General features: G+C 33.7%; 1 protein-coding gene across 2 annotated transcripts in view; it reads right to left on the bottom strand.

The window, feature by feature from the left end:
- Positions 1-7,099: 7,099 nt before the first annotated feature.
- LOC106473130 (oxidoreductase HTATIP2-like) overlaps positions 7,100-25,244 on the bottom strand; it is a 21,859-nt gene continuing 3,714 nt past the window's right edge. For both annotated transcript variants that reach the window (XM_022402618.1, XM_013933814.2), the window contains exons 2-6: positions 21,501-21,669; positions 20,467-20,574; positions 16,839-16,976; positions 10,175-10,236; positions 7,100-8,910 (exon numbers count right to left, since the gene is read on the bottom strand). In XM_022402618.1, coding sequence (XP_022258326.1) covers positions 8,697-8,910; positions 10,175-10,236; positions 16,839-16,976; positions 20,467-20,574; positions 21,501-21,665 — 687 coding nt within the window. In that variant the 5' untranslated portion in view covers positions 21,666-21,669 and the 3' untranslated portion in view covers positions 7,100-8,696. The remainder of the gene's footprint in view (positions 8,911-10,174; positions 10,237-16,838; positions 16,977-20,466; positions 20,575-21,500; positions 21,670-25,244) is intronic.

Raw genomic sequence — 25,244 nt, forward strand, 5'->3', positions numbered from 1 at the left:
ATGCAGTTTCACCTAAGTTCATACAAATTCCTAGAAGTAAGAGTAATTTATGGTTCACACCTATGTGAGTGTTAAAAGTTAACTTTTTAAGATTAAAAAATGAATAGTGTTTGTAATTTAACTTTTTATTTTCTTGAATTACTGACCATAAGATAAAAGAGTTTAACCCACTAGTTTGTTTGTTTGTTTTTGAATTTCGTGCAAAGCTACACGAGGGCTATCTGCACTAGCCGTCCCTAATTTAGCAGTGTAAGACTAGAGGGAAGGCAGCTAGTCATCACCACCCACCGCCAACTCTTTTAACAACGAACAGTGGGATTGACCGTCACATTATAATGCCCCCACAGCTGAAAAGGCGAGCATGTTTGGTGTGACAGGGATTCGAACCCGCGACCCTCAGATTGCGAGTCGAGTGCCTTAACCACTTGGCCATGCCGGGCCTAACCCACTAGTAGTTGCCAGTAAGACAATTCCTTGCATTGAATTTGAAGTGCAGCATTTTGTAACAGGTGAGAATCCAAAAACACCAAGGTTAGAAACAAAAGCCATTCACAAGACCCTGACAACACTATGCAACATAATCAAGAAGGATTTCTTTCTGGAAAAGTCAAACAAATCATTTGCACACAAGTTGCTTCCACAGCATAATCATTCAACTATCACACATCTAAAACAGTTGGAGAGTGAAACAGGTGCTCATACTATTCTATTTGATTGTTTGAAGTTAAGCACAAAGCTACACAATGGGCTATTTGTGCTCTGCCCACCACGAGTATCAAAACCTGGTTTCTAGCTTTGTAAGTCCACAGACATACCGCTGTGCTACTGGGGGACATTCCATTGGAAGACATACTTCAAGTTGTTGGATGCAGCACCTATGGTTGTCTGTGCAATTGGACTATTGAAACATGCACTGTGAAAATTGTTGTCCTCCTACACTAGATGGAGCACTGAAAGCATGGAAGGAGGAATGGTGAGTTTTGGACAATACAGCCTTATTATGGAACTTTTTGTGATGGAAACTACGATGCAGGGCTATTTTCAAAATGTACAGTAAAATGGCATGTTGAGACTGCAAAATTGTTTAATATAACATACACAAACTCTGTATAACTTTACTACCAATTTTTTCATGCAGCCTCAGTTTCAGTGATAGAACTAGGTTTCAGTAAACATTAAAAATTTTTTTGACTAAATAAGCCTAATGCCTTTATTCTTTATACCTAAGTCATGTCAAACATGCGTTACTTGTTCAAATATTAAAACTATTAAAATCCGATTATGTTAATTTCTGATTCATTTGAATCAAAATGGGTTGACCTAACTCTTCTATAGATTAAATTTCATGCCTCAATAAAGAAAATATAATTAACTTTAAATTAAAAATGTTTTACAGAGCTAATGTCAGCTGGTTTTTATATTTTAGACTGACATCTGAGCATAACATGGCAAATCTAAACAATTAAGAAATAAATATATTTCTTTCAAGTGACTGTGATGTGTGTTGATATTAAAGATGGAAGACCATAAATTAGGATAACATAGTCTAAGTATTTGCCGAGTACATTAGTATAAATTTTAATGATCAAAATATTGAAAACATCCCACTGAGGGTTTGAAGTTCACTTGAGGCACTAATTCTTTGTAACTTTTTTAATGTTTTGAAAATCATACCATAACTAAAATTTTAAAGTATTCACAACATTTTTTTTTGGGGGGGGGGATGGTTAAAAAAGAATAATATTGTACATAGCTATTTTGGGTCTTACTTCGTGCTAACTGTTTTAAATGGTAAAGTAAAAATGACTGTCCGAACAATTTCAAGTGCCTTTCAGTGATATCATGTACATATTGTTTGATCTTTGGTTAGTTGAATTTTAATATAGATGATGGCTTATATATATATATACACACACATATATCATTGTTTAAAATTTATGTTTATCTTTTAAAAAATAAGGGTACAGAAGTTTTTTGATAAGTTGAAATTATTCTTAGTTTAAAGTATTTCCAATCATCAATTTATATTTTATAAAATTCAAAAGATAATGCTTCAGTTGAAAGCATTTTTAGCATCAATCAGCTGAGCTAATAAGTGTTTAAAAAGCTTAAAACTGTAGTTCTCATACAGTCATGTCACTGATTTTTGGCACAAACCTACACAATGATCTTTCTATCCTCTGTCCACTGCAGAAAACCAAAACCAGAATTTTAACCTTGGAAGTCCATAAACTTAAAGCTTACCCATTGAGAAATCAGATGGTTATGATATGGAATCTGATAACTAGTGACAGGGAACATGTTTCATACTGTAATTCTTACAAACAAAATGTGTAGAAAATCTGACTGCTAGATCTAGCCAGAAAGTTTGTCAGTCTCAAACATTTTTGTTACAAAAGAGTATAAAGATGTGTAAATTAGCAAATTCCACATTTAGTCAACTGATTTAATGTGTTTAATGTAAAGCAAGTGTTTCAATAACAAGTAAGTTCTAAGTATGTTTTGTATAAATTCATTTTTAACCCTGATAAAACACTGTAGATCACCAGTATTTCCAAAATAAATAAAACATGGATATTACTGAGCTGATCAAATAAATTTATTTTCAATAAATTATGATGAAAATATATATAAATATATAAAATCAAACATTCTGCACACAATAACCTGAAATATATCTAATTTTTAATTCATAATTATGAATTGTCCAAATAACAAATCTAAACTTTGAGGTAAATTTAATAAACATTCTAAAATTGCATATGTAAGTAACAAGAAAAATTTTATGACTTGCTGTAACTGTAAAATTGGCTTAAGAAACATTAGTGATATTAAGTTGAATGTACCCACAAAATTTCTTGATATATAACTGTGCAAACAGTTTTCAATTTTCATACTGAGCATTTTTGATTTTTGAATATTTTATTTTTTAGAAAACTATAAAAACCAAAAAGAAAACATCAGGAACAATAGATGAATTACAAAAAACTACCTAAAAAACAATTTAAAAAAGAATTAAAACAGTTCTCACAAGCAATTATTAACTAACATATTCATAAGAAAATGCACAAAAATCTAGTTGTCTTTTCTCTCACCTTACATTTAGTTCGATTTTGCTTAAATATCTCTACAAGTTAGCCTAATTTCTGCCATTAACAGAAATTTATATTTAGTCTTTAGTATGTTAGTTTAACCTAAAAGTATTAATTACTGAGTAAATTAGTTAAGAATGCAACACTTAGTTACACTTACCAAAACATTGAAACATCATTTTCCTGACATTATCACACAATATATTATTTTCTTTGGCTTTCTTTGGCTTTAAAATTTGATACATGTAAAATACATCATTCATTAAAAGTACATTTGCAACAAATTCTTGTATGTTAAAAAAAAAGAAAAATACAATGTGTTTATTATCAGATTTGTTCAATTATTATGAAATGATATAACAATAAATACAATGATCACAAGTTAGTGGCAAAAATGTAGCTAATGGTGCAAAACAAACTAAGTTTTTTTATTCAACAACATTCTTTAATATTAGTGATCTATTTTTGCAATGTGCATTCAATACTGTACAGTAAAACTGACAATACTGAACAGTAAAACTAACAATACTGAACAGTAAAACTAACAATACTGTACAGTAAAACTAACAATACTGTACAGTAAAACTAAAAATACTGTACAGTAAAATTAACAATATTGAACAGTAAAACTAACAATACTGAACAGTTTCCATGAGCAGATTCAAGGGACCTCTCCCCCCCCCATTTTTTGCTGAGCAATGTTTTCCTATAATTAAGGGTGAATTTAAGTTATTGTTTTGAATTTCTCGCAAAGCTACACGAGGGCTATGTGTGCTAGCCGTCCATAATTTAACAGTGAAAGTCGAGAGGGAAGACAGCTAGTCATCACCACTCACCTCCAACTCTTAGGCTACTCTTTTTCCAATGAATAGTGAGATTGACTTTATAATACCCCCCCACTGCTGAAAAGGTGATCATGTTCAGTGTGACAGGGATTCGAACTCGCAGCCCTCAGATTGCGAGTCAAGCGCCCTAACCACCTGTCCATGTACTTAGGAGTAGTATGAAATGTTACAAAGGTTACGGAATTTGACTTACGCCCCCTAATTGAAAATCATGTATCTTTCCCTGGTTTCAATACATAAATGACCACAAATAAAATTTTTTGCACAATCTCTTCTGTAGAAATTACGTATGATACAAAATTTTGGGATAGTTTTATCATAGTGAAAAACAAAAACTAATTGAATATTAATATTCATGACATACAAAAATAGAGGAAAAAACAATTTTTATTTCAGGGTTAGGGGAAACCAGCTGTCTAAATCTTAGAGAGATAGGTGATATTTCTTTATTTTTAGGGAAGTGGATTGTTTGCAAATGACTAAAGACATTTTTTATGTTCATTTAGTGCCACTCAAACTATTACTTATTTTCAAGCAAAATTTTGTTTGGGTGGATCTATTTCTCAAAGATATCATAAAACACCAACATTGGCTGCCCCAATTATCTGTTTAAAATATGAATGCTTAAATTGAATTTTGTTTAAAATTATTGTCAGTGTCAAGCCTTTGGTTAACTCAATTGTTTTCCTACTGCATCGTACGTTGATAAGCAAGAGTTGGCAAAACTTGTCAAAATGTAGAAACAAAATCCAAATCTGCAAGAAATTACAGCATGCCTTTATAAAAAGGTGAGAGAAGGCTGTTTCTAAGTGGAGTTTTTATGGAAAATGTTCATGTCCCACCATATAATTCTATAAATTAATATTCCTGTAGATGTGTCTGAAGTGTGATCCTGCCTTATGGGTATTTTGTACTTTTGTAAACAATTGGAAAAATTTCTTAAATTAACGTTGAAGGAAATACATTCTAAATACAACTGAGAAAACCCGTCAGAGAGAAGTCTTTTTTTTTCAGAAGGAAAAATCTTGAAGACACGACAATTGCAAAACTATCTAAAATTTTAGCTACAACAGTTCAAAGAAACTAACTCGTGTGGTGCTGAATGCAAGAGTAGTGGTCATTCTGAATTTCAAATTCCAACCAAAAAGCTATCAAGTATCTAAAGATTCACTTGATTGTAAATATAAATTGATTTGGAGTAGAAATAAAATCTCAAATTCCATAGAGTTATAAGTAATGAAGATTTCTATTTTCATGTTACATATTTCTTAATCAATTCAAACAACTGGTTAATGTATCAAATTAGTACTACAGCAAGGTAAAAAGATACATACTTGGAATATAGTAGTATATCGACGAATGATACTTAAAGCTTACTTTTAATTATTCTGTTTGAAAGTTATATTAATGAGTTGTAACTGTCTTAAAATATTTTAATTTAGCATCCCATTTGTGTCATTCTGACTGCATTCTGTCAGTTGTGCAATACTGTCTGTGTGTTTCACTTTTCTTAATTCTAAAAAATAGTCTTGTTACTTTATTTAACTCTTTTTACTGCCCTGAAACACACTATATAACCATTATGTACCCTTGAAAAGTGTGATATTAATCATGTGTGAGTTTGGAATTTTATACCCCATGAAGAAAGGGTATTTCCCTTTTCAGTAGAGTTGGGTGATTTAATTGGTTTAATTAATTACCCATGAGAACCAATTGTAATGATTAGTGCTACCACATAAATTAAGAATTAACTGAAATAAGTGTTTCAATTATTACAATTTTTGATTATTACAACAACTGATTAATTCTGAGGGTCGCGGGTTCGAATCCCCGTCACACCAAACATGCTCGCCCTTTTAGCCGTGGGGGATGTTATAATGTGACGGTCAATCCCACTATTCGTTGATAAAAGAATAGCCCAAGAGTTGGCGGTGAGTGGTGATGACTAGCTGCCTTCCCTCTAGTCTTACACCGCTAAATTAGGGGATGGTTGGCGTCGGGAAGGGCATCCGGCCGTAAAAACCCTGCCAACACCAGAAATAGCGACCCTGTATAGATACGAGAAAAAGCTACAGAAGAAGACAACAACTGATTAATTGAAATTATGATTAAATTAATTTTCATAAAATAATCAACCAATGAAATTAGGATTTGAGGTTATTTCAATTATCTAAGTAATTGAAATATTGCTATTATGTTTATTTGGTTTTGGCATATAATCCTTTACTTACCACTAATAATCTAAAAATCTTTGTTTCTTGTTCAGCACAAAGTTTATGTAATGGGCTATCTGTGCTTTGCTCAATTTTAGCCTTATAAGTTTTTTTATCTTGAGTTTGTTCAGCTTTGGTAAATCATGGGGAAAAGCTACTAAGACCATCTGTCCTGTCTTTAATTCTGAGCTGCTGACTAGATGGAAGGCCAGTTTTGTTTTGTTTTTCTATTGGAACTGCTGACTAGAGGGAAGGCCAGTTTTGTTTTGTTTTTCTTTTGAACTGTTGACTAGAGGGAAGGCCAGTTTCTTTTTGTTTGTTTTCTTTTTGAACTGTTGACTAGAGGGAAGGCCAGTTTTTTGTTTTGTTTTTCTATTTGAGCTACTGACTAGAAGGGAGGCAACTGGCGAGCAACACCCACTGCCTAGTTTTTTCCTTCCTTTTGAACTGCTGACTAGAGGGAAGGCAACTGTCCAGTAACATCTGAAACCAACATTTTGTTTTGCTTCTAAACGTACCATTGTTACAGGAACATTATACTAAGTGATTAATCTAATGTAATCTATTAATAGGGCTGTTGATTAATCAGTTAGCAAATAGCATTAACTGCCCAGCTCTACTATTTAAACTTCCGAAGTTTCTCAATTCCTTAGAAATCATAAAATACTGAAATTACCACTAACAAGTGTTTACAGCATTAAATATACTTAATGCTATTAACAAGGTTAGAGAGCAAAACCTTATGGCATAAAGCAAGGATTAAAAAGTAAACACAGTTTTGAACTATACATCAATAAAAACATACACCTTATGCTTACGTAAGTAGTAATTTTGCACACAGGCATTGATAGGTACTTAAGATTTGGGGCTCTGGCCCACAGAGTGGGAATTTTCAGCATTTCAATATGATATCAATCATGGTTTTCTCTTTTGATTTTTGAAGATGTCAACTGGGAATTCAGGGCGTAGCAATGCTCTGATTGTGCAGTATGTGTGCTGACGTGCTTCTCCTTGTTTACAGTTTTATTTGTTTACAAATACATGACAGCAGATATCAGTTAAACTAAACGAGGATCAGAAAACAACATGTTTCTGGTTTAATATTAAATTAACTTATCAAAGTTGCATCAGCAAACTTCCAATCCTGCCGATTTTGCTAAAAAAATAATAAATCTTTTCTTTTTTATAAATATTTACTGAAAGGGGTATAAAATACATAAAATGGCTGAGTCTAATCCAATACATTTTCTTACTATTATCAACATTTGTTTCACATTCAAACTTAAAAATGAAAAGTTTCAATTAATGGCTCCAAAACCATTCATTGCAATACTTAAGTCAATACTATTTTAATAATAAGTTGGCAAACAATGATTTATAAGTATAATAAAATTATTTATTTTTTTTTTTGAAGGGGGGAACATACTACGTGTTATGATAGAACAATGATCTGTCTTTTTCAGGTATAAACAGAAGACAGACCACTGTTCTGTCATAACATGTACTATGTCCCCCCCCCCAAAATAAATCACTTTATTATTCTTATAAAACCTTGTTTGCCATCTTATTATTGTCATTATATTAGCATAAGGTGCTTCCTTACTCAAGTAATACTATTTCAAATTGGCTCTTATGTGATACATCTACAATTGAACAACTAACATTTACATTGCATCACATTACATCTGTCAACAGTTTTCCATACAGATACTGTATGTACAACTCTCACATTCCTAAACATAACACGTGTCTGTAATTTAAGTTAATGGAATTCTTAGGACTAGAAATATAGTGTAAATCACATTCTCAAGCACTTTTTTTATTTATTTAGTATGTGCTTGTAAAAAAGTTCACTTAAAATTATTTTAGTGTGGATATGTGCACATCATGGAAAATTGCATTGCTTTAGTGAATGAAAAGTAAGCTGAATGCACATTATGCCTATCTTATGCTTGTTAAGCACTTTCATATTCTGAGGTTACATCAACTGAGAAGTCTTCTTTTTTTCAAGGGAAAATGTGAGCATGAAAATGAAACCAAAAAAGTTTATAATAAAATGAAAGCTGAATCTCTTTCAGATGTTGTTATACTGAAAACCTAAATGAATTTCAATAAAATCTTTATCTAAACATGATAACTAAATATAATCAAGTCTTAGATGAGAGTTCAAGAAATAATAGTACTGTTCATCGGGGTCCAAAGTAGTGTGGTACATAATGTCTAAGCTCCTCTGATAGTCTTAAAATCACTAATTAATTTTTGTGCAGAAAAAAAGGCTGTGAAACTTCTAATTAATATAATCTATTTTCAGAATGACAAGGAATTTAAAAAGAGTATGTTACAACAAATTTAAATAATGATAAACATCCAATTTTGAGCTAATAATTATTCAACACCAACAAAAAGCAAAAACTTTAATATCTTACCTTCAACCTGGACCAATTTACTTTTATTCTTTATTTTAATTATGAAATGTTATTCAATACTAATTACATCATTTTCTCTCTACTACAAACCCATCTGTTACTTGTGCAGCATGATTGTCACTACTGATCCTGACTGGCTAGTGTATGCATAGCCTTATTTTCAATAATCTCCACTTTGTCAGGATTTGGAGTAAGTGCTGTTTTCACCATTGCTTTAGCCACATAGCTAGTTGGAACAGACATCAAAGTTGGAAAGAAACTGAAGAGGGGTTTCATTACTGTAAGAGCTGCACGTTCTAGTGGACGGAATTCTTGGCGGTTGCATAGCAAAAACCTTTGACAATATCACATTGTGAACTAAAACTACTTAGCTAATCTTACTGAAATAAAAACAGTTCTTTACTAAATAATTCTGGTTCCAAGTTGTAGTACTTATGTTGAACAGCTAAAATAAATTACTTGCATTAAATTATAATCAGTTATACAGTGATGTTCTATGACAAACATATTACTATTAAAATCTTTTAACAGTTATATGCAAAAGTAAAATTACAACTATACATAATAATCTTTATGGATCGGAAGTGGCCTGTTGGTCCATCGAGGCTGTCCCATCCATGTAAAATAAAACAACAACTTAAATCTAGCTTGATCATTTAAATATTTATTGAGCCTTTCCTTAACATATCTTAAGTTCATAACATCCAGCATATCTCAAAGAAATCCATTTCAAAGTTCAACCAATAAACCTATTAGAAAAGTAAAACTGTCCAAGCCAAAGGTGACTCCAACTCTACCATTCTCATCAATAAATAAGAAAAACAATAATGCATCTATACTATCAATTCCTTATAAATCTTCAACACTTCAATCAAATCCCCTCTAATTTGCCCCCCAGTGGCATATCGCTAGAAAACAGGTTTCAATACCAATGGTGGGCAGAGTACAGATAGTCTTTTGAGTAGCTTGGTGCTTAACTACAAACAACAACAACAGTACTCCCCTTTAATATTTCTTTTCTTTTTTTACTTGAGAAAATTTCTGGGTTCTTAAACCTGTTCTGTTATGACAACCTTTTTATCTCAGGTATCATCTTAGTAGCCCTTCTTTGAACCCTTATCAACAATTCTATGTCCTTATGTTAAGGAGTCCGATACTGAACACAGTACTCCAAATGAAGCCTAACAAGTGCCCTATACAACAAAATTATAATATCTTTAGACTTTTAATCAATACTTCTGTAAATAGGATCCAAAATCCTATTTGCACTACCACTAACAACAGCACACTGCTTGGATGGCTTAAGAGACCAATACACCAAGGTCCTTTTCTTTTATAAAACTGGTAAGGTGACTTCCATCAAAATTATACTTAGCTTAAATTATGGTAACCCATATGCATTTAATATAATTAAAAGCCTGTTATTTGCTGAACTCACCAAATGATCTAAATACTTTCGTAGAGCAGCAGAGTCACCCTCACAGATACTAACACCCGATACCTTAATATTATCAGCAAATATAATCAAGGTACTGATCATTACTTTTTCTATGTCATAATGTTCAGCATCTTGATCTTACCCAGTAAGAAGTACTTACCCAGGTCTGAATATCGAAAGTCTATCGAAACCAACATCCTTTAAATCTTCTTCTGTTAAACCCTTTAAAAAATAATTTTTAAGCTTTTGTAAAAGCGATAACAGAAATTAAAAGTTTTTATTTAATACAAATTATAAAGTATAAATACCAAAAAAACAATCTAGCAAAGAATCAAACATTATATATTATTTCAAAAAACACAAATTTAGGCATTAATAATTACCAATGTACCCAAAATCCAATTTAAATAATATAAAACATTTATTTTAAAATATTACTTTAGTTCAACTCAAACTGCAAGAATAAGGTTTCAAAGATCCAAAATTGTGTAAGTGCTAGTGAATAAGTACACAGGATAAAGTATGTTGTGCTAAAAAAATCTGAATATGTAAACCAACACGTTACATTGACAACCACAAACAATATTAAGTTGAGGTGGAACAGAATAAGTCAGAACTACATTTGGACTTTGCTTGCCATTTTGTGGGTACTGCAATGCCACTAAAATCTGGTTATTCTTGGGAAGGGTGTGAAATACTCTTTCAAAACATTCATATGTTCTGGTCATAAAGATATGTTTAGAATTTTAAGACAAGGCTATCCCTTGTACTTAATAGCACTGGAAAGAAAAGGTATATTGGTCAATTGCAACAAGTTGTACCCCAGCTGTGGTAAGTAAGTGTAAGGTGAGAATACACAAGTACAAAGGTTATTGGAAAAAAGCTGTTTATATGTCGTAGGCAACACTATGCAAGATAATCAAGAAGGATCTCCACTTTAATAATATACACAAGTAATGTGTACACAAATTGTTTCCATGACACATTTGTTCAAATGTCACATATCTCAAGCAGCTGGCGAATGAAATGGGTATTCATGTTATTCTACATGAAGACATGCTGGTCAAGTTGTTGGACACAGTACCTATGGATTTTTGTGCAATCGAACTGTTGATATGGGTGCTGGGAAACTATCATTTTCTTATGCTAGATGGATTATTGAAAGTTTGCAAGAAGGAGTGGTGTGTTTTGGACATGAAAAAAACTTACAACAGAGCTGTTTGTAACAGCAACTACACTGCAGGAATATTGTCAAAATGCACATTAATCACACAGAGTATGAATGGAGGATAAGACTACATGGGCTAGAAGAACATGGTTAGGCTCCAATATCATTTTAATACAACATACTCAAATTCTGTACAGTAGTTGTTCTTATCATATTACTATTTGAGTTCATAATGTGTACATCAATCAGCAATCTTTTGTTTAGAGTACAAATATAATAACTGAAGTCAAAGATTTAAATAAGTTATTATATAACTTCAATGACTGATGTATATAATGTATACCCTAGGAATACACTAAGCTGTTGCACAAGTATCGCTAACAAAGAAAATTATATCTTAAAACATACAAAAAAACGAGTGATTAATACAAGGAAGTACAAAATACCTTTAAAGATCAGAATGATTTACTAATTTTCTCTCATTGTATGTTATAATTTTCCTATACATGACGCATGTGACTCCCTCTACATTCCTTTACCGAACCTTCACTTCGAAGTCTGGCAAAAGGTGTGAACACCAGAGGAAGAATGGGAAGTGTGAGAGAAGGTAAGTACCTATCAGAAATACATTTTCAGTATATGAAAATTATAACTTCCGATATGGTACTTACCTCCTCTCACAACATTAGCTAGAATCCCAGATTGAGAAGGAGGAGGGACTAGTGCAAGGGAATGAAAGAATTACCCTTAAAAGCATCAGAAGGATACCCCTGACAATAGAGAGAGAGACGGATAGATCCGAAGATCAGAAGAGGGGAACTGCAGCACTTCTGAGCCAGGTAAACTCTTTGCCCATGTGTGGAATGTGTAAGCTGTAAGGGCAGAAACTGAGAGGTGTAGAGTAGCTAGGGTGTGGTGGACTGGACTTGGTAAGGCAACTACATCCAAAACCTCCTCATGGGGTATTGACATCCATGCAAGGGTAGGATGATCATCATACAGTCTTCACCTCAAACCCAAGAATTGGGGATTATGACCCACACCAATTTCTGGGTATGACATGAGGATCATCACTGATCTATCAATCCTGGAATCAACATCCAGTATTGAAAATATGGCAATCGCATGGAATCAACTCATGTGAAGACTTATGATGATTGGTTCAAATTACACAACAACTGGAGTTGAGCCATCATCTTACTAGTTGATGTGGCCTCCCGATCCCTATTCCACATCCATAGGAGTTGAGCTATCACTTTCCTGGATGATGTGGCTTCCTGATCCCTATTCCACATAAACACTGGAGTTGAACCATCAAATTGCAGTTCACCTCTTCAAATGCAAGACCTTATCCTACCCTTGCATGGATGTCGGTACCCCACCAAGAGGTTTTGAATTAGAGGGTGTTAGGATGGCCATATCATGCAGTAAGGCAACGGCTTGACTCCAGTTGTTGTGTAAATGGAATCAAGAGCCACGTCATCCAGGAAAGTGACGGCTGAACTCTCATTGATGTGAAATAGGTATCAGGAGGCCATGTCAACCAGTAAGGTGACGGCAACTCCAGTTGTTGTTTAAATGGTATCAGGAGGCCACGTCATAAGGTATTGTGATGGCTCAACTCCTATGGAAGTCACATCATGCAGTAAGGCAACGGCTAGACTTCAGTGGTTGTTTAAATGTTATCAGGAGAACACCACCACCCTACTCTTGACTGAATGATTCTAGTCCTTTCTTTGTGGAAATCATTCCATGGAAGATGGCTTTATGGAATGAGCTAACAAAGAGGCGACTATCTGTGTGAAACCAAATATTCAGAAAGCAAGGAGACCAAAGAGCCAGGTGAGAAATATTGCCACATGACCCACAAAAGGCTTGTCAGCAGGAAACCCCCTATTAGCAGACCAACAGCGGAATACTTTTCGCTTGCATTGGAAGATGGCCTTATGTAACAAGCTAACAAGGAGGTGACTTGACATGTGAAACTGGATTGTCTCGCCAAGGACCAGACAAAAGTCAGGCATGAAGATGCAGGTTGTGGAGATTGGGATGTAGAATGTGGGATCGAGGCTGATGAAGATGGGAGGGAGAAAGTGAAAGAGGGATAGTTCGTGATAGGAGCAGAAAATGTAGCCTTGGAAACCAAGGTTGAGCTGGCCAATAGGGAGCAATTAGGAGGACCCGATAAGGAGTTGAGTGGACGAGATAAATCACCCGATTGGATGGGAGGGTACACATAAAGACATTTGTGTGACCAAAGCCTGTGGATGTGGTACAGATGACCAAAAATGATATTGAGGCCTGTGGCAAAGGGATCTAATTGAGGAAAACCCCACTGATGGCACAGATCCCTAAAAACAAGTGGATCTAATGTCCACTCCATTGGATATATTTGGTCGGGGCACGACAGACAACCAGTGATGAGATTGAAAGCACCCAGCACGACATGATAAAGCAAATGTGATGTATATTAGATCCAATATCAAAAACAGATCTCTGGACTGGGTGCCCCCTTCGTGGTTGATATCTACCACCACCGTAGAACGAACCATCACCAGATAATGATAGGTGAGAAGCAGGAAGTGATGCAATGCCCAACATACTGCTAGAAGTTTGAAAATTTTGATATGCAAGATGATTTTGTCCACAGACCAACAGCCAAAGCTTCCTGGGGACTGACCTATGCCCGCCACTCCTGGAGGGATGCATCCATGAAAAGATGGAGATCTGGACAAGGGGTAGGAAGCAGCACACCCGCTGATGTATGGACTTTGTTCAGACACCAATGCATATCATCTCACAGGGAAGTAAGAAGGGAAATGGGAGTGGAAAGGAGATCCCGAGCAAGGTTCCATTGTTCATGAAGCGCTCGCTGAGGGGATCTCATATGGGCATGACTTAGAGAGACCAGAGCAGTCATGGAGGACCACAAATCAAAAAGTGATAGAACTTCACGAGCAGAAAGTGACTGAGCCAAGAGGGCATGGTGAACCAAAAGTTCTATTGAATGAAGATGTAAAGGAGAAGGCAGAGCACAAATGATATTTGTGTTGAAAAATACCCCCAAATAGACTAGATATTAAGTGGGTCAAAGGAATTACTTCTCCAATTTGATCAACCACCCCACCTGAGCCACCATAGAAAGAAATTGGTGAAAATGAGCGGCTGATTCCTGCTTAAAATGAGCCAGAAGGAGCCAGTTGTCCATGTAATAATGAAATCGCATCCCCAGAGCATGGAGATGACATTCAAAAGGTCGGATTATGCGACAAAACACACAGGGAGCCGAGGCAAGTTGGAAGGGGAGTGTCAAAAGTTGGTAAATCACCCAGAGATGGACAAACTGAAGATAAGATCGAGATTGATGTGCTATTGGGATGTGGAGGTAAGCATTGGAGACATCCATCTTTGTCATCCACAACCCCTGGGGAAAATGCCCATCTCAGGGTGAGAAAATACTCCATGGTGAACTTGGGGAGTATGGTGAAACAGTTGAGGCAAGATAAATTGATGACCGGTCACCAATACCTGGTTTTTCTTGGATACAACGAAAAGACGGAAAACCCTGGAAGGATGGTGAACCAGTTTGATCACCCGCTGTAAAAGCAATTCTCGAACCACTTTTGACAGATGCTAGTAGACCACAGGTTCTCAAGGAGGAGGGAAAGAAATGGGAAGTGGGGAAAGAAACTGGATAATGAATTTTTCTGACAGAATCCATATTACCCATTGATTGTCTACGAAGGGACGCCAGCAAGGAAAAAATCTAACAGCCGAGCTCCCATCCAAACCCACAGGGTAGTCACCAGTACTGTTGGCAGTGAGGGTTGCATCATCGAGGAAATTGACGAGAAGAAGTCCCCCAATTAGAAGGAATGGGTGATGATTGGGAGGATGAAGGATGGGAATTGGGAATAAGTCGCATATGAGGCTCTGACCAAGACAAATGGGCTACAAAAGTCATAAGGGTTGATTGCTGGTATACCAATGTCACCTGAGGCTCAATAGTTTCTGGGACTGTATCAAATATGTAATGTCTCAGAAAAAGGTGCAAGACATAAATCCCTGAGATAGGTTGAGGGTAAACTGACCTGAGCCAAATCTGGATCCCAACCTATAAGGTCCCACCAACAACAAAGATACCATGTATGTAACAACAGAGCTGTAGCGTTGGAGGAAAAAAGTGTAAGGGTATCTGCAGAAAACCTGTCAGGATTTCTGTGGAGAGCTCCAATAGGTGATATATAGAAGAAAGATACCATAAAAGGTTGGTTAGGGTAAGATGTAGGCGAGGATATTGGGCATGGGTAAGACTAACATTAGATTCAGGAGCCACCTCCCAAATAGGTAATAAGAAACCTAACAACTGCTGATCTAAAATGGATAGTCCACATGATCGTAAGAAAAGTCAAAGTGATCAGAAGTCCTCGAGGGGTGCAGCATGCTAATCCCCTCACTTAATTGCAAGACAAATTGATCTGCGTGTATCCGAATATCAGAGGAGGGAGGAAAAACCAAAAATGAATGGGAAGCTTGTTCATGTAACCAAGAAGGACAAGGGATAAGAGATAGAGGAAAGGGACAAAACATCACAAACCTGAGACACAAAATCTGTAAAGACTGAATTAGGCTTATGTGATTCTTCAGGCTATAAATGGAAAGGAACAGCTCAGAGGGCAGGAAAAGACAATCAAAGTCTTCGTCATTCTGAACAAGACTCAAGCTGTCTTAAGAGGAGCCTGGGCGATGTCAGGGGACAAAGGCTGACTCATGTAGCACTCAATCTCCCACACATAAAAGCAGAGAACCACCGTCAAGTCGCCTGCTCCTGAAGTCTGAGAAAAAAATACTGGTTGTTGGTGTGACCCCTGAAGTGATAACGTGAACTTCGGAATTCGTAGCACAAGAAAAGGTTCACAAAAGTCAAGTGCAGAAACAGAGTGACAAGAATGAACTGGTACAAAATAAAATAAAGTATAAAGGAACCACTGTGTGAAAAAAAAAACTGTCACACTAGAAGCATGAGGCACACAGAAGAGTATGTCTTAACTCAAATGCTGCCAAACAAGAAGTAAAGGTTCCGTAATGGAGTGTAGACGGAGTCACATGCGTCATGTGAGCATATGATGTTAGTGTTGGTTAAGAGATGATGCATGATGATTTACACGAGAGACATGTTGGAACAACATAGTAATTCCAACAAATGGGAGGGGGGAGGCTTATGGCGTGCATAAAGAAAAATATCACATATAGAGGGCAGCACTGAACGAGAATAGCTAATCTTGTGACAAGAGGTAAGTACCATATCAGAATTCAATTTTTCATTTATTAATCTGTGTTTTACTTAAATCTCCAAGTAATAAAACACATTTAGTTTTTAAATAATTTGTAACAAATTAAGTGGACTTTCCTTTTTTTGGAATCGTTAACACAAAAGGACTATGTGTTGATAAAAAAACAACAACAGATAATTTGCAAAACAAATGGTATAAAAATGTCATAAAATTTTACAAAATTCAGTACATTATGAAATATGATAAGTAACATATGATTGCTGGTAACTGGCTGAGGAAGGAGATAAACGAAAATTTAAATTTTAGTTCTAGAGAAGAGTTTATTATGTTTCTATTCATAAACAGTTATTTGTACATCTTACCTTTGTTTTATGGTACAGAAGTTTGCTGTTGTGATTAGCACCACTGCTAGAGACAATGAGTAAATGTTTACATCCATGTTGCTTGGCTATTTTGGCACTGTTAACCACGTAATCATGATCTACCTTGATGAAACCATCCTACAAGAGTTATTTGCAGGCTTGTTCATTAGGTTTACATGTAAGTTATGCATTTCAAGTCTTGTGACAACATTAAAAAACATACATTATACAAAACTGTAAATTTTTAAAGGAAACAATAGAAGAATGATCAAAATAAACATTTTAAAATATCATCTTAAAAATTCTTGATTCTCTTTTCTCCATTAACCAAGACTTTTACCCATATAACATGTTTGTTTCTTTTAAAACATTGATAGAATGTATCATAAGCAAAAAAAAATCTAATTTCACTGATTTAAATTTTGAGTCATAAAGACAGTAAATAAACTTGATACAATAAAATGTGCAAGAGTGTAATGTTTATATTTCAAAAATCAGTAACAATTTGTTAATACTACCATCTCCTAGTCTTTCTTAACATCACTCTCAATCGTTAAAATCACACATTTTATCTATTTTACATAAGAATCAGATCAGTATGTTTTTTTTTATGTGAACAATGTGTATTTGAGTAAATTATAAGGAGGGGATAATTTTTGCTATAATTATTAAATTACAGGATAATTATTAAACACAAAATAACACAATCAATGGTTTTGGTTTAAATATAAGACAACTTAGGCAAGTCATCTTTTCGAAAATCTGATTATTTTGAACTTACTTTTATTAGTGAACAGATTAATAAACAAAATATTACTTATTAACCCTATGAATAAAGTAATGATTAGGTAATCATCAAACAATACATACTATAACTATGAATGTACTGAAAGTATCTTCATGAAATGTGGCTTGGTTTTAGTACACGTTACAAGTTTGTTGTACACAAAAAATCATATTTTTTAGTAACATATCTTTATCAAAGATTTGTGTGTGGATTAAAAAACTAGTACTAAGAATAAAAATATTTATTTTTATCTTACAGTTTTTATATTTTGGTTGAATAACCTCAAAAACTTCCTAAATGAATATCAAGTTGTTTTTTTCAAAAACTTTATACTTTGTCTCTTACTTTCTCTATCCTAACACTAACTGTAGCAAAGCCATTAATGTAGAGTGAAATGAAAAGTTTGAAAAATATGAAATAAAATCAATAACTTACTTTTCCTTGAATGACTGGAGCTTTTAATAGATAATTACAATTATTTATGCTTATAATCTCCGATTTTAACTTTTTCGCATCTGCTTTCTTATAATCTTATTATTTTATTACTGTACTTTGGACACTGTCTGGCATGAAAAGCAATATATCACAGCAAGAGAGCTTAGGGTAAACAAACGATTAAGTTGAGCATATGAATAGCATACTGCAGGCTTCTCTATTGACTGATCTTATGAAATTTCATTAATAATTTTTTCATTTACGTTTTATTATCAAACCTGAGAATTTTCTAATTATTAAATTATAGTTACTTTTGTTAAAAATAAATACAGTATGTAAAAAATATACAAAAAAAACAAGAAATTTAGTATTTACTTTGGCATTAATGTTGTTTGTACTTGGAGGATGTGCTTCAGTAACCCTACTTTTAATCACAATATTGCTTGTTCAAAATATAATTCATGTACCTTTAAAATATGCATTTTAAAACACAAAATATATATCAAGCACTGGTAAAGAATGCCCCAAAATTACTATAATTTACCTAGTTTACTAATTAAGACATAAATAGGTTAAAACAATTCCATTACTGTTCAGAACAATGATTTTACTCAACTGTTAAGTATTAAAATTTCAAATGGTCTAAAACTGCATTAAATTGTAATTTAGATTTAGTAGTTAAATAAATGCCGATATTATCCAATTTATTATATTTGCCAACAAGATTAATACATACAGTTTCTTTTTTAATACAAACATGTTTTAATATATAAACAACAATACAATTTAAAATAACAGTTATTACAAATAGTTATTACAAACAATTATTTATAAACAAAAGTTTCACAAACTTACAAACAATATAAAGTTTTCTTTGTAGTCTGGAAAATTCCTTGATGCCTTATCGAGGGTTCACGATGAGTGAGTTTATTTCGATTTGATGTAGGTACAATTCACTTAATAGGGAGCTAGCTAGCTCTGTGGTCTTCACTGATCACACACCAATTTTTTTTACTGATGATATTAGGTAATGTTTTCATAAAAGTACTAAGATGTGAATTCACTGAAGTTAAATGGTTTGTTATGTTCAAAATTTATAAATGTTCCTGGTCAAATATCTTCAGTTTCCCAATTAATAAGCATTATAACAATCACAGTTACAGCTTCCAAAGTTTATAGCACACCAACTATAGCAAACCAATAATATATATTTTTTTTAGGCGTAGTGCGTTGGTTATATTTATAGGCATGTGGGGAGTTTCTTGAAACTTCAGTTCATGTGACAATACTGATACTAACAATGGTGTTCTACACCTTTAGAAAATAGGTGGGAGTTTCACAATACACATTTAACAGCATAAGTTATGTACATTTCTAAATATAAATTAATTTAAACAAACATCAATATTAAGTTTAATATATAATAGTAAATCCGATTATACAACACACATCAAGGTCTTTTAAAAAAAAATACTGCTTTTGTATGCCAAAACAAAACAAATGAGATTAAGATTCCTGTGAATTACAGTATGCTCTTTCTATTGACAATAAACATGTCCATCAGGTAAGTAGGCATGAATGAATAAACTGGTCTGAAAGGCATGAAGAGAAGGTTCTTCTCTAGAGGGTTTGAAAAATTTGTTGATATCTCAACAATTCAAGAAGATAGGAGGTTCAGATTTTATCTTTTTCTTTGTCAGTATGTGGAGTTTGTGATTCTAATTGGTTAAGTACCATAGAAGCTGTATTGTTAAGTCATAAAATTTAAATTAAGAGATTAGAGGGCAAATGGCTCATGTTATGAAAGAGTGAAGATTGGAAATTTTTAAATATATTTCCTTTTTAAATTAAAACTTACATAATATTAAAATTTCAATTAAAAACTATGTTTTGATGTCAAGTTTATTGACATACATTAACAATAAATTTGTAAAAAGGTCATGAGATGTACACTACAAGGTCAGTTAAATTGACAGAGCCCTGAATGCATATGGTTATATAACTATCACTGCGACTACAGATATTTTGATTTTCAAAAAAAGACCCAAAACTCAAGTGCTTTCAAATACTTTGAAAGCACTCAAGTTTTATATCTTTTTTGAAATTCATTGCACCTTTTATATGTGATCATGTATTCTAAATCTTCTATCAAAATAGGTATTTTGATTTTATAGTGGCTTACAACACTTACAGTTGTCTGACACTTTACTTCTAGTAGGATGGTGAAAGTTTATAATTTAAACACTTTCAAGCTATTATTCTGAGAAAAATATACATATTGGAAACTTAACTGATTAACTTTTCTATATTTATAAATTATGACTATTTAGAACAATTTTTCAAATATCAACATCTTTCTGAAACATTGATTATATTTGTAATTTAAAAATTGAGTGGAATACACACCACACCAGCTTTTCCTCTTGTTGTTCCTAAACAACAAAATCCAATTTCCAAATCTTGAAAAGCATTACCATAATCTTCAATCTTTTCAAAATCTACTACACGTTGCTCCTGATACAAAACAAAAAAAGAGGAAGTATTAAATCAAATTTGAGCATCAAAATTTATATTTAGGATAATAAGAATTTATATAAACATTTATGTAATGTGAGAGACAAAATAACTTCAGATTTTAATTTACATATACATACATATAAAATCCTATCTATAAAATCTGAGTGTGAGAAATTTATCACATTACTCATAATTTATGATCAGAAAATATGATCTTGTAAGTAACAAGTTGCATATAAATTAACAATTCCCACCAGTTCATGTGTTTTCCACACTATTAAAGTCTATGTATTAATTTATACAATGCATCCAACATGTCTATAGTATTTTTCCTATTAACTTTCTCCATTTTTTCTTGCTTTGGAAAGTAAGAGAATAAAACGTCATCAATAAATAAAAAGAAAGGGATAATTTAAAAAAAACAATGCAATCAATAATTCAATAAATCTTGAATTCAAATTTCGATGACGAGGAACCCACTTTGAAACTAATAATAGCTGGAGATGGCTTGAATGGGTAATGAAGAAAAACTTATATTAAAGTGTTTCTTCATTACCCATTCAAGCCGTCTCCAGCCACTATAAATCTTTTGAATGTCTACAATAGTCACCAGTAACTATTAAAATTTTCTGTAAAATAGTTTATAATATACAGTACTGAAACAATTTTATTCAACAAAGATATAAATAGTGATAAATTACTTTAAGTACATTTAAATTACAAAACGTGACTAGTTTTCATCTGTTGCATATACAAAACAACTAAGTTCAGTTGAGTTTCCCACAAATTATATAATATATTTAGTGCTTGATAGTCAAAACATGTTTTTTAATTCTAAAAGACTAGCTTTTCTTATTTATAGTGGCTATTCTTCAACATTTGCTAGTTTTTTCATAAGAGCTTAGTCTATTTTAGTTACTAACATATTTCATAAATGGTTCTTCTTCAATCTTTCTTCTTCCAATCAGCACAATTTCTGAAAACTTGGCTTCAGCTGATACTGCATTCAGTAACTCTTTTCCAACTTCACCAGATGCTCCAAGAATAAAAACAGAACAAGGGGGCATATCTGTAGCTTCCATAGCCATCGTGCTATTCAGTATATATATATATATATATCAATACAAATTAAATGATACACTACTATATAATTATAAAAACTATTTTGATGTTTCTTTTTGAATTACTTTCAAAACATTAATAGCATTCCTGTACAACTACAATTTGAGCATTCTTTTCACTATAAGGTTAGAACAAATAAAAAAACCAAAAACAAAATTATAATTACTTACACTTTAAATTTCTTTACTAAATACAGTTCTATTCTACATTTGGACTAATACATAATAAATTTATAATAATACCATCTGGTCACTTAATGTAAATTTACTTTCATCAACTTGGCTATGTGGAAATTCAGGAAAAAAGAGCAAGTTTTTAAGTTTGGTGTTATTCATTTTCTGACCCATATTGACCAAGTGGTTTGTCATTATCACTTTATTCCGAAACATTGTAACATTTACCCCGTATACACTATTCCATTTTCTACTATCACTCTTATTCCAAACAACATACAAGACCCCCCCTTTCTTAAACCCAACTCTGATCTCTGAAGTACTCATCCAATCTCCTTTTAAATACCTTCAGAGTTATAGCTACAATCCAATCAGCTAGTCTTTCCCCCAACACCCACTGATGTGATTTTATTTTCTAATATTTTGTGTGACACCTTATCAAAACAATTTTGAAAATCTAAGTGTACATCAAGTCCACACCCTATCAATCATTCAGGAAAACAAGGAATATCCTCAAAAAAGATAAAAGATAGTAAGACAGGATTTAGCTTTGATGATTCCAATGTCAAATTTCAATGATATTGTAAAGCTTCTTTTATTAGACTCTACAGTTTCTTTCATTGTAGAAGTATATGTATAAGACTAGCTGGCTATACTTTCCAGGGCAACAGGAGTAGTATTAGCAACTATCCAATCCTTAAGCATATGCCCACTGTCTACAGACCAACCAAAAATAAAAGAGAGATTTCAATATTTAATCTTTGAACTTCTCTTAAAATTCCTGGGGGAAAAGCCTTGTCTGTACCTGTTGTTTTATCTATCAATCTTTCTACAGTACTTACCACCAAGGGATTGGATTGAGGACTACATAATTCAGGAAAATTTCAATATTTCCTGCAGAATGCTCAGGGTCAAAAATATTCTTAATAACTTCTATTGTATAAACAGAAGAATAAATTCAAAGGCCCAACCATCTCATAGTCTTCAACAAGCCCTTGCAATCAGCATCTTTTAAAGAACCAATCCCTATATTAACATTTTACTTACCTTGCACATATTTAAAAAATCCTTGATATTAGTTTTAACATTATCAGCCAGCAGTTTCTCATAAACACCTTTTGATTTTATAATTTTTTTAAATGAAATACTGATAGCTAACTTTCTCATACTTTTTTAAATCTTCTATCCTATCTATCAGTTTGGACTTACTTGTCCCTGATTTTTTCCCTTTATTTCCTTTGTAAAACAATTAGGTTTAACAATTCCTGTTGTCCATTTCTTATTTTTAAGGAAATGCCTATCTTGAATATAGAAGAATTCATTTTTAAAAACAGACAGTGTAAAAAGGTTTCTGAAATGTCAATCCTAGTCATCCACAGACCAGATGAAAAGAACCGCCAAAGAGGGAAAAAATATCCATAATGAACCCGAGGGATGACAGATCAATAACCGGACAGTAGTCCCTGGTCTTCTTGGGGGCCACAAAGATATGAGAGTAATAGCCTAGAGTATGGGTAAATACTCTCCTGATGGTGTTCTTGGCCAAGAGATCTGAGACAGCATTCATGAGATGTTGAAGATAAATGGGAGCATAGGAAGAAGGAAAGGAAACTGGGGAAAGGGGAGGAGAAGAAGAAAAGTGGAGAGATAGGCCATGGGTGAGAACCTGAAGAACCCATCTGTCAGCTGAATAGGGAGACCAAAAGCTGGCAAGTCAAAACAGTCTCCTACATAGCTAGACCCGATATGGTTGTCATTGATGAGACAAGTGATGACCTTGACATTGGGAAGTGGAAATAAAAATGAGGCTGGGAAGTTGAAATAGAAGGGGAGATGTGGATTCCGTAGGCTTAGGAGCAGAAACAAGGGTGAGATTGAGAAAGATAAGAAACCATAATAGATAATGAGAACTGATGCTGGGCTGCCTCAACCTGGTTTTCCAGTAAGTCAGGAACATTTCTGAACACTCCCGAGCTAAGAAAAGAAGCCTGACAAAACTCATGGAGATAAGTGTGAGAGAGGTATACATTAGTCAGGGGAGCATCCCATCCCAACAGCAGAAGTGGAAGAGAGGAGAAGAAGAATTACAGGCCAATGTGGTGACAAATGGTGAATAAACCTCTCCAGAGCGTGATGAAGTGACAAGAGGTAATGCAGGAGGGTGGCAAGAAAGAGATGAAAACATGAACATTGGGCACTAGAAAGGGAAATAATCAGTTAAAACTATCGTCAGCCTGGTCATGTTCAAACTGAGGAGAAGGAACATTGGCTAAATGGATGAGAGGAAGAGACCCAATATACATCAAGGAAGCCATAACATGTTGAACACTGGCTGTCACGTCCTTCACAAACAATCAGTCTCCAGTAGCCACTAAACACAGTTCCCATGTTATGAACATCTACACTATCATAGGATGAAGTGGAAGTTACTGTCACATGAGAAGTCATAATGGTAGGCAATCACCATTGTTTTGGCATTTCTTTAAATGAAATTAAAGAAACCACACTGGTTATGTAAGACATGAACACTGAACCAGGAAAACAACAAAGATTAACTTAGTTGTAAACAATCACAAAACCCAAGTAATTAACAGTTTTGGAACATGTCCATTTTAGACAATACTGAAGAAAAGAATGAAATTACTTTGAGCACAAGTACTTAAGGAGCATAACTGTCCAAGGAGATTGTGTTGCCTTCCTATTGGTGTAGAGCTATCGTTGCTTGATGGTTACATCATGCACTAACACAGTTCTAGTTAAGTGTGTGTCATTTAGGTGGGAGGTAGCTCAAGGCTAGTGGCATGCAAATCTCATAGACAGATGCATGAAGGAATCAAGTTAACCACCCAGCTCTACCTACCATTCTCACCATTAAGTATGAAGAAAAAAAAATGATGCATGAATACTATCAATTTCCTTAACAATCTTTAACACCTCAATCAGATTGCCTCTTACTCTTCTTTGTTTTTCATGAGAAAACAATTTCAGAGATCTTAATCTTTCCTTGCAGGACAACCCTTCCATCCCAAGTATCATTCTAGTAGACCATCTTTGAACCTTTTCTAATAATTCAATATCCTTCATAAGGTAAGGCACCCAAGAATAACATATGTAATAAGCATACACAAGGTTGTAGCTAGGGTGATTTGAGTGGTGGGTGGTAAATACCAGTCTAGCCCATAGATACACATGCATGTTTATAATTTTAATGACTTTGAAAAGTCCAATAAAACACTCCACACGATCAGTCACTAAGCAAACACATTATGTATTACAATACAAGGTGAACGAAGAGTCTAAAAAATTAAGGCAAGACAAATTTTACTCTAGGCTGAGTTTTATTTCTTTGATTCCTCTATCTTTAACAGCCGG

This window comes from Limulus polyphemus, unplaced genomic scaffold (assembly GCF_000517525.1).
Source record: "Limulus polyphemus unplaced genomic scaffold, Limulus_polyphemus-2.1.2 Scaffold127, whole genome shotgun sequence".
Classification (NCBI taxonomy): domain Eukaryota; kingdom Metazoa; phylum Arthropoda; class Merostomata; order Xiphosura; family Limulidae; genus Limulus; species Limulus polyphemus.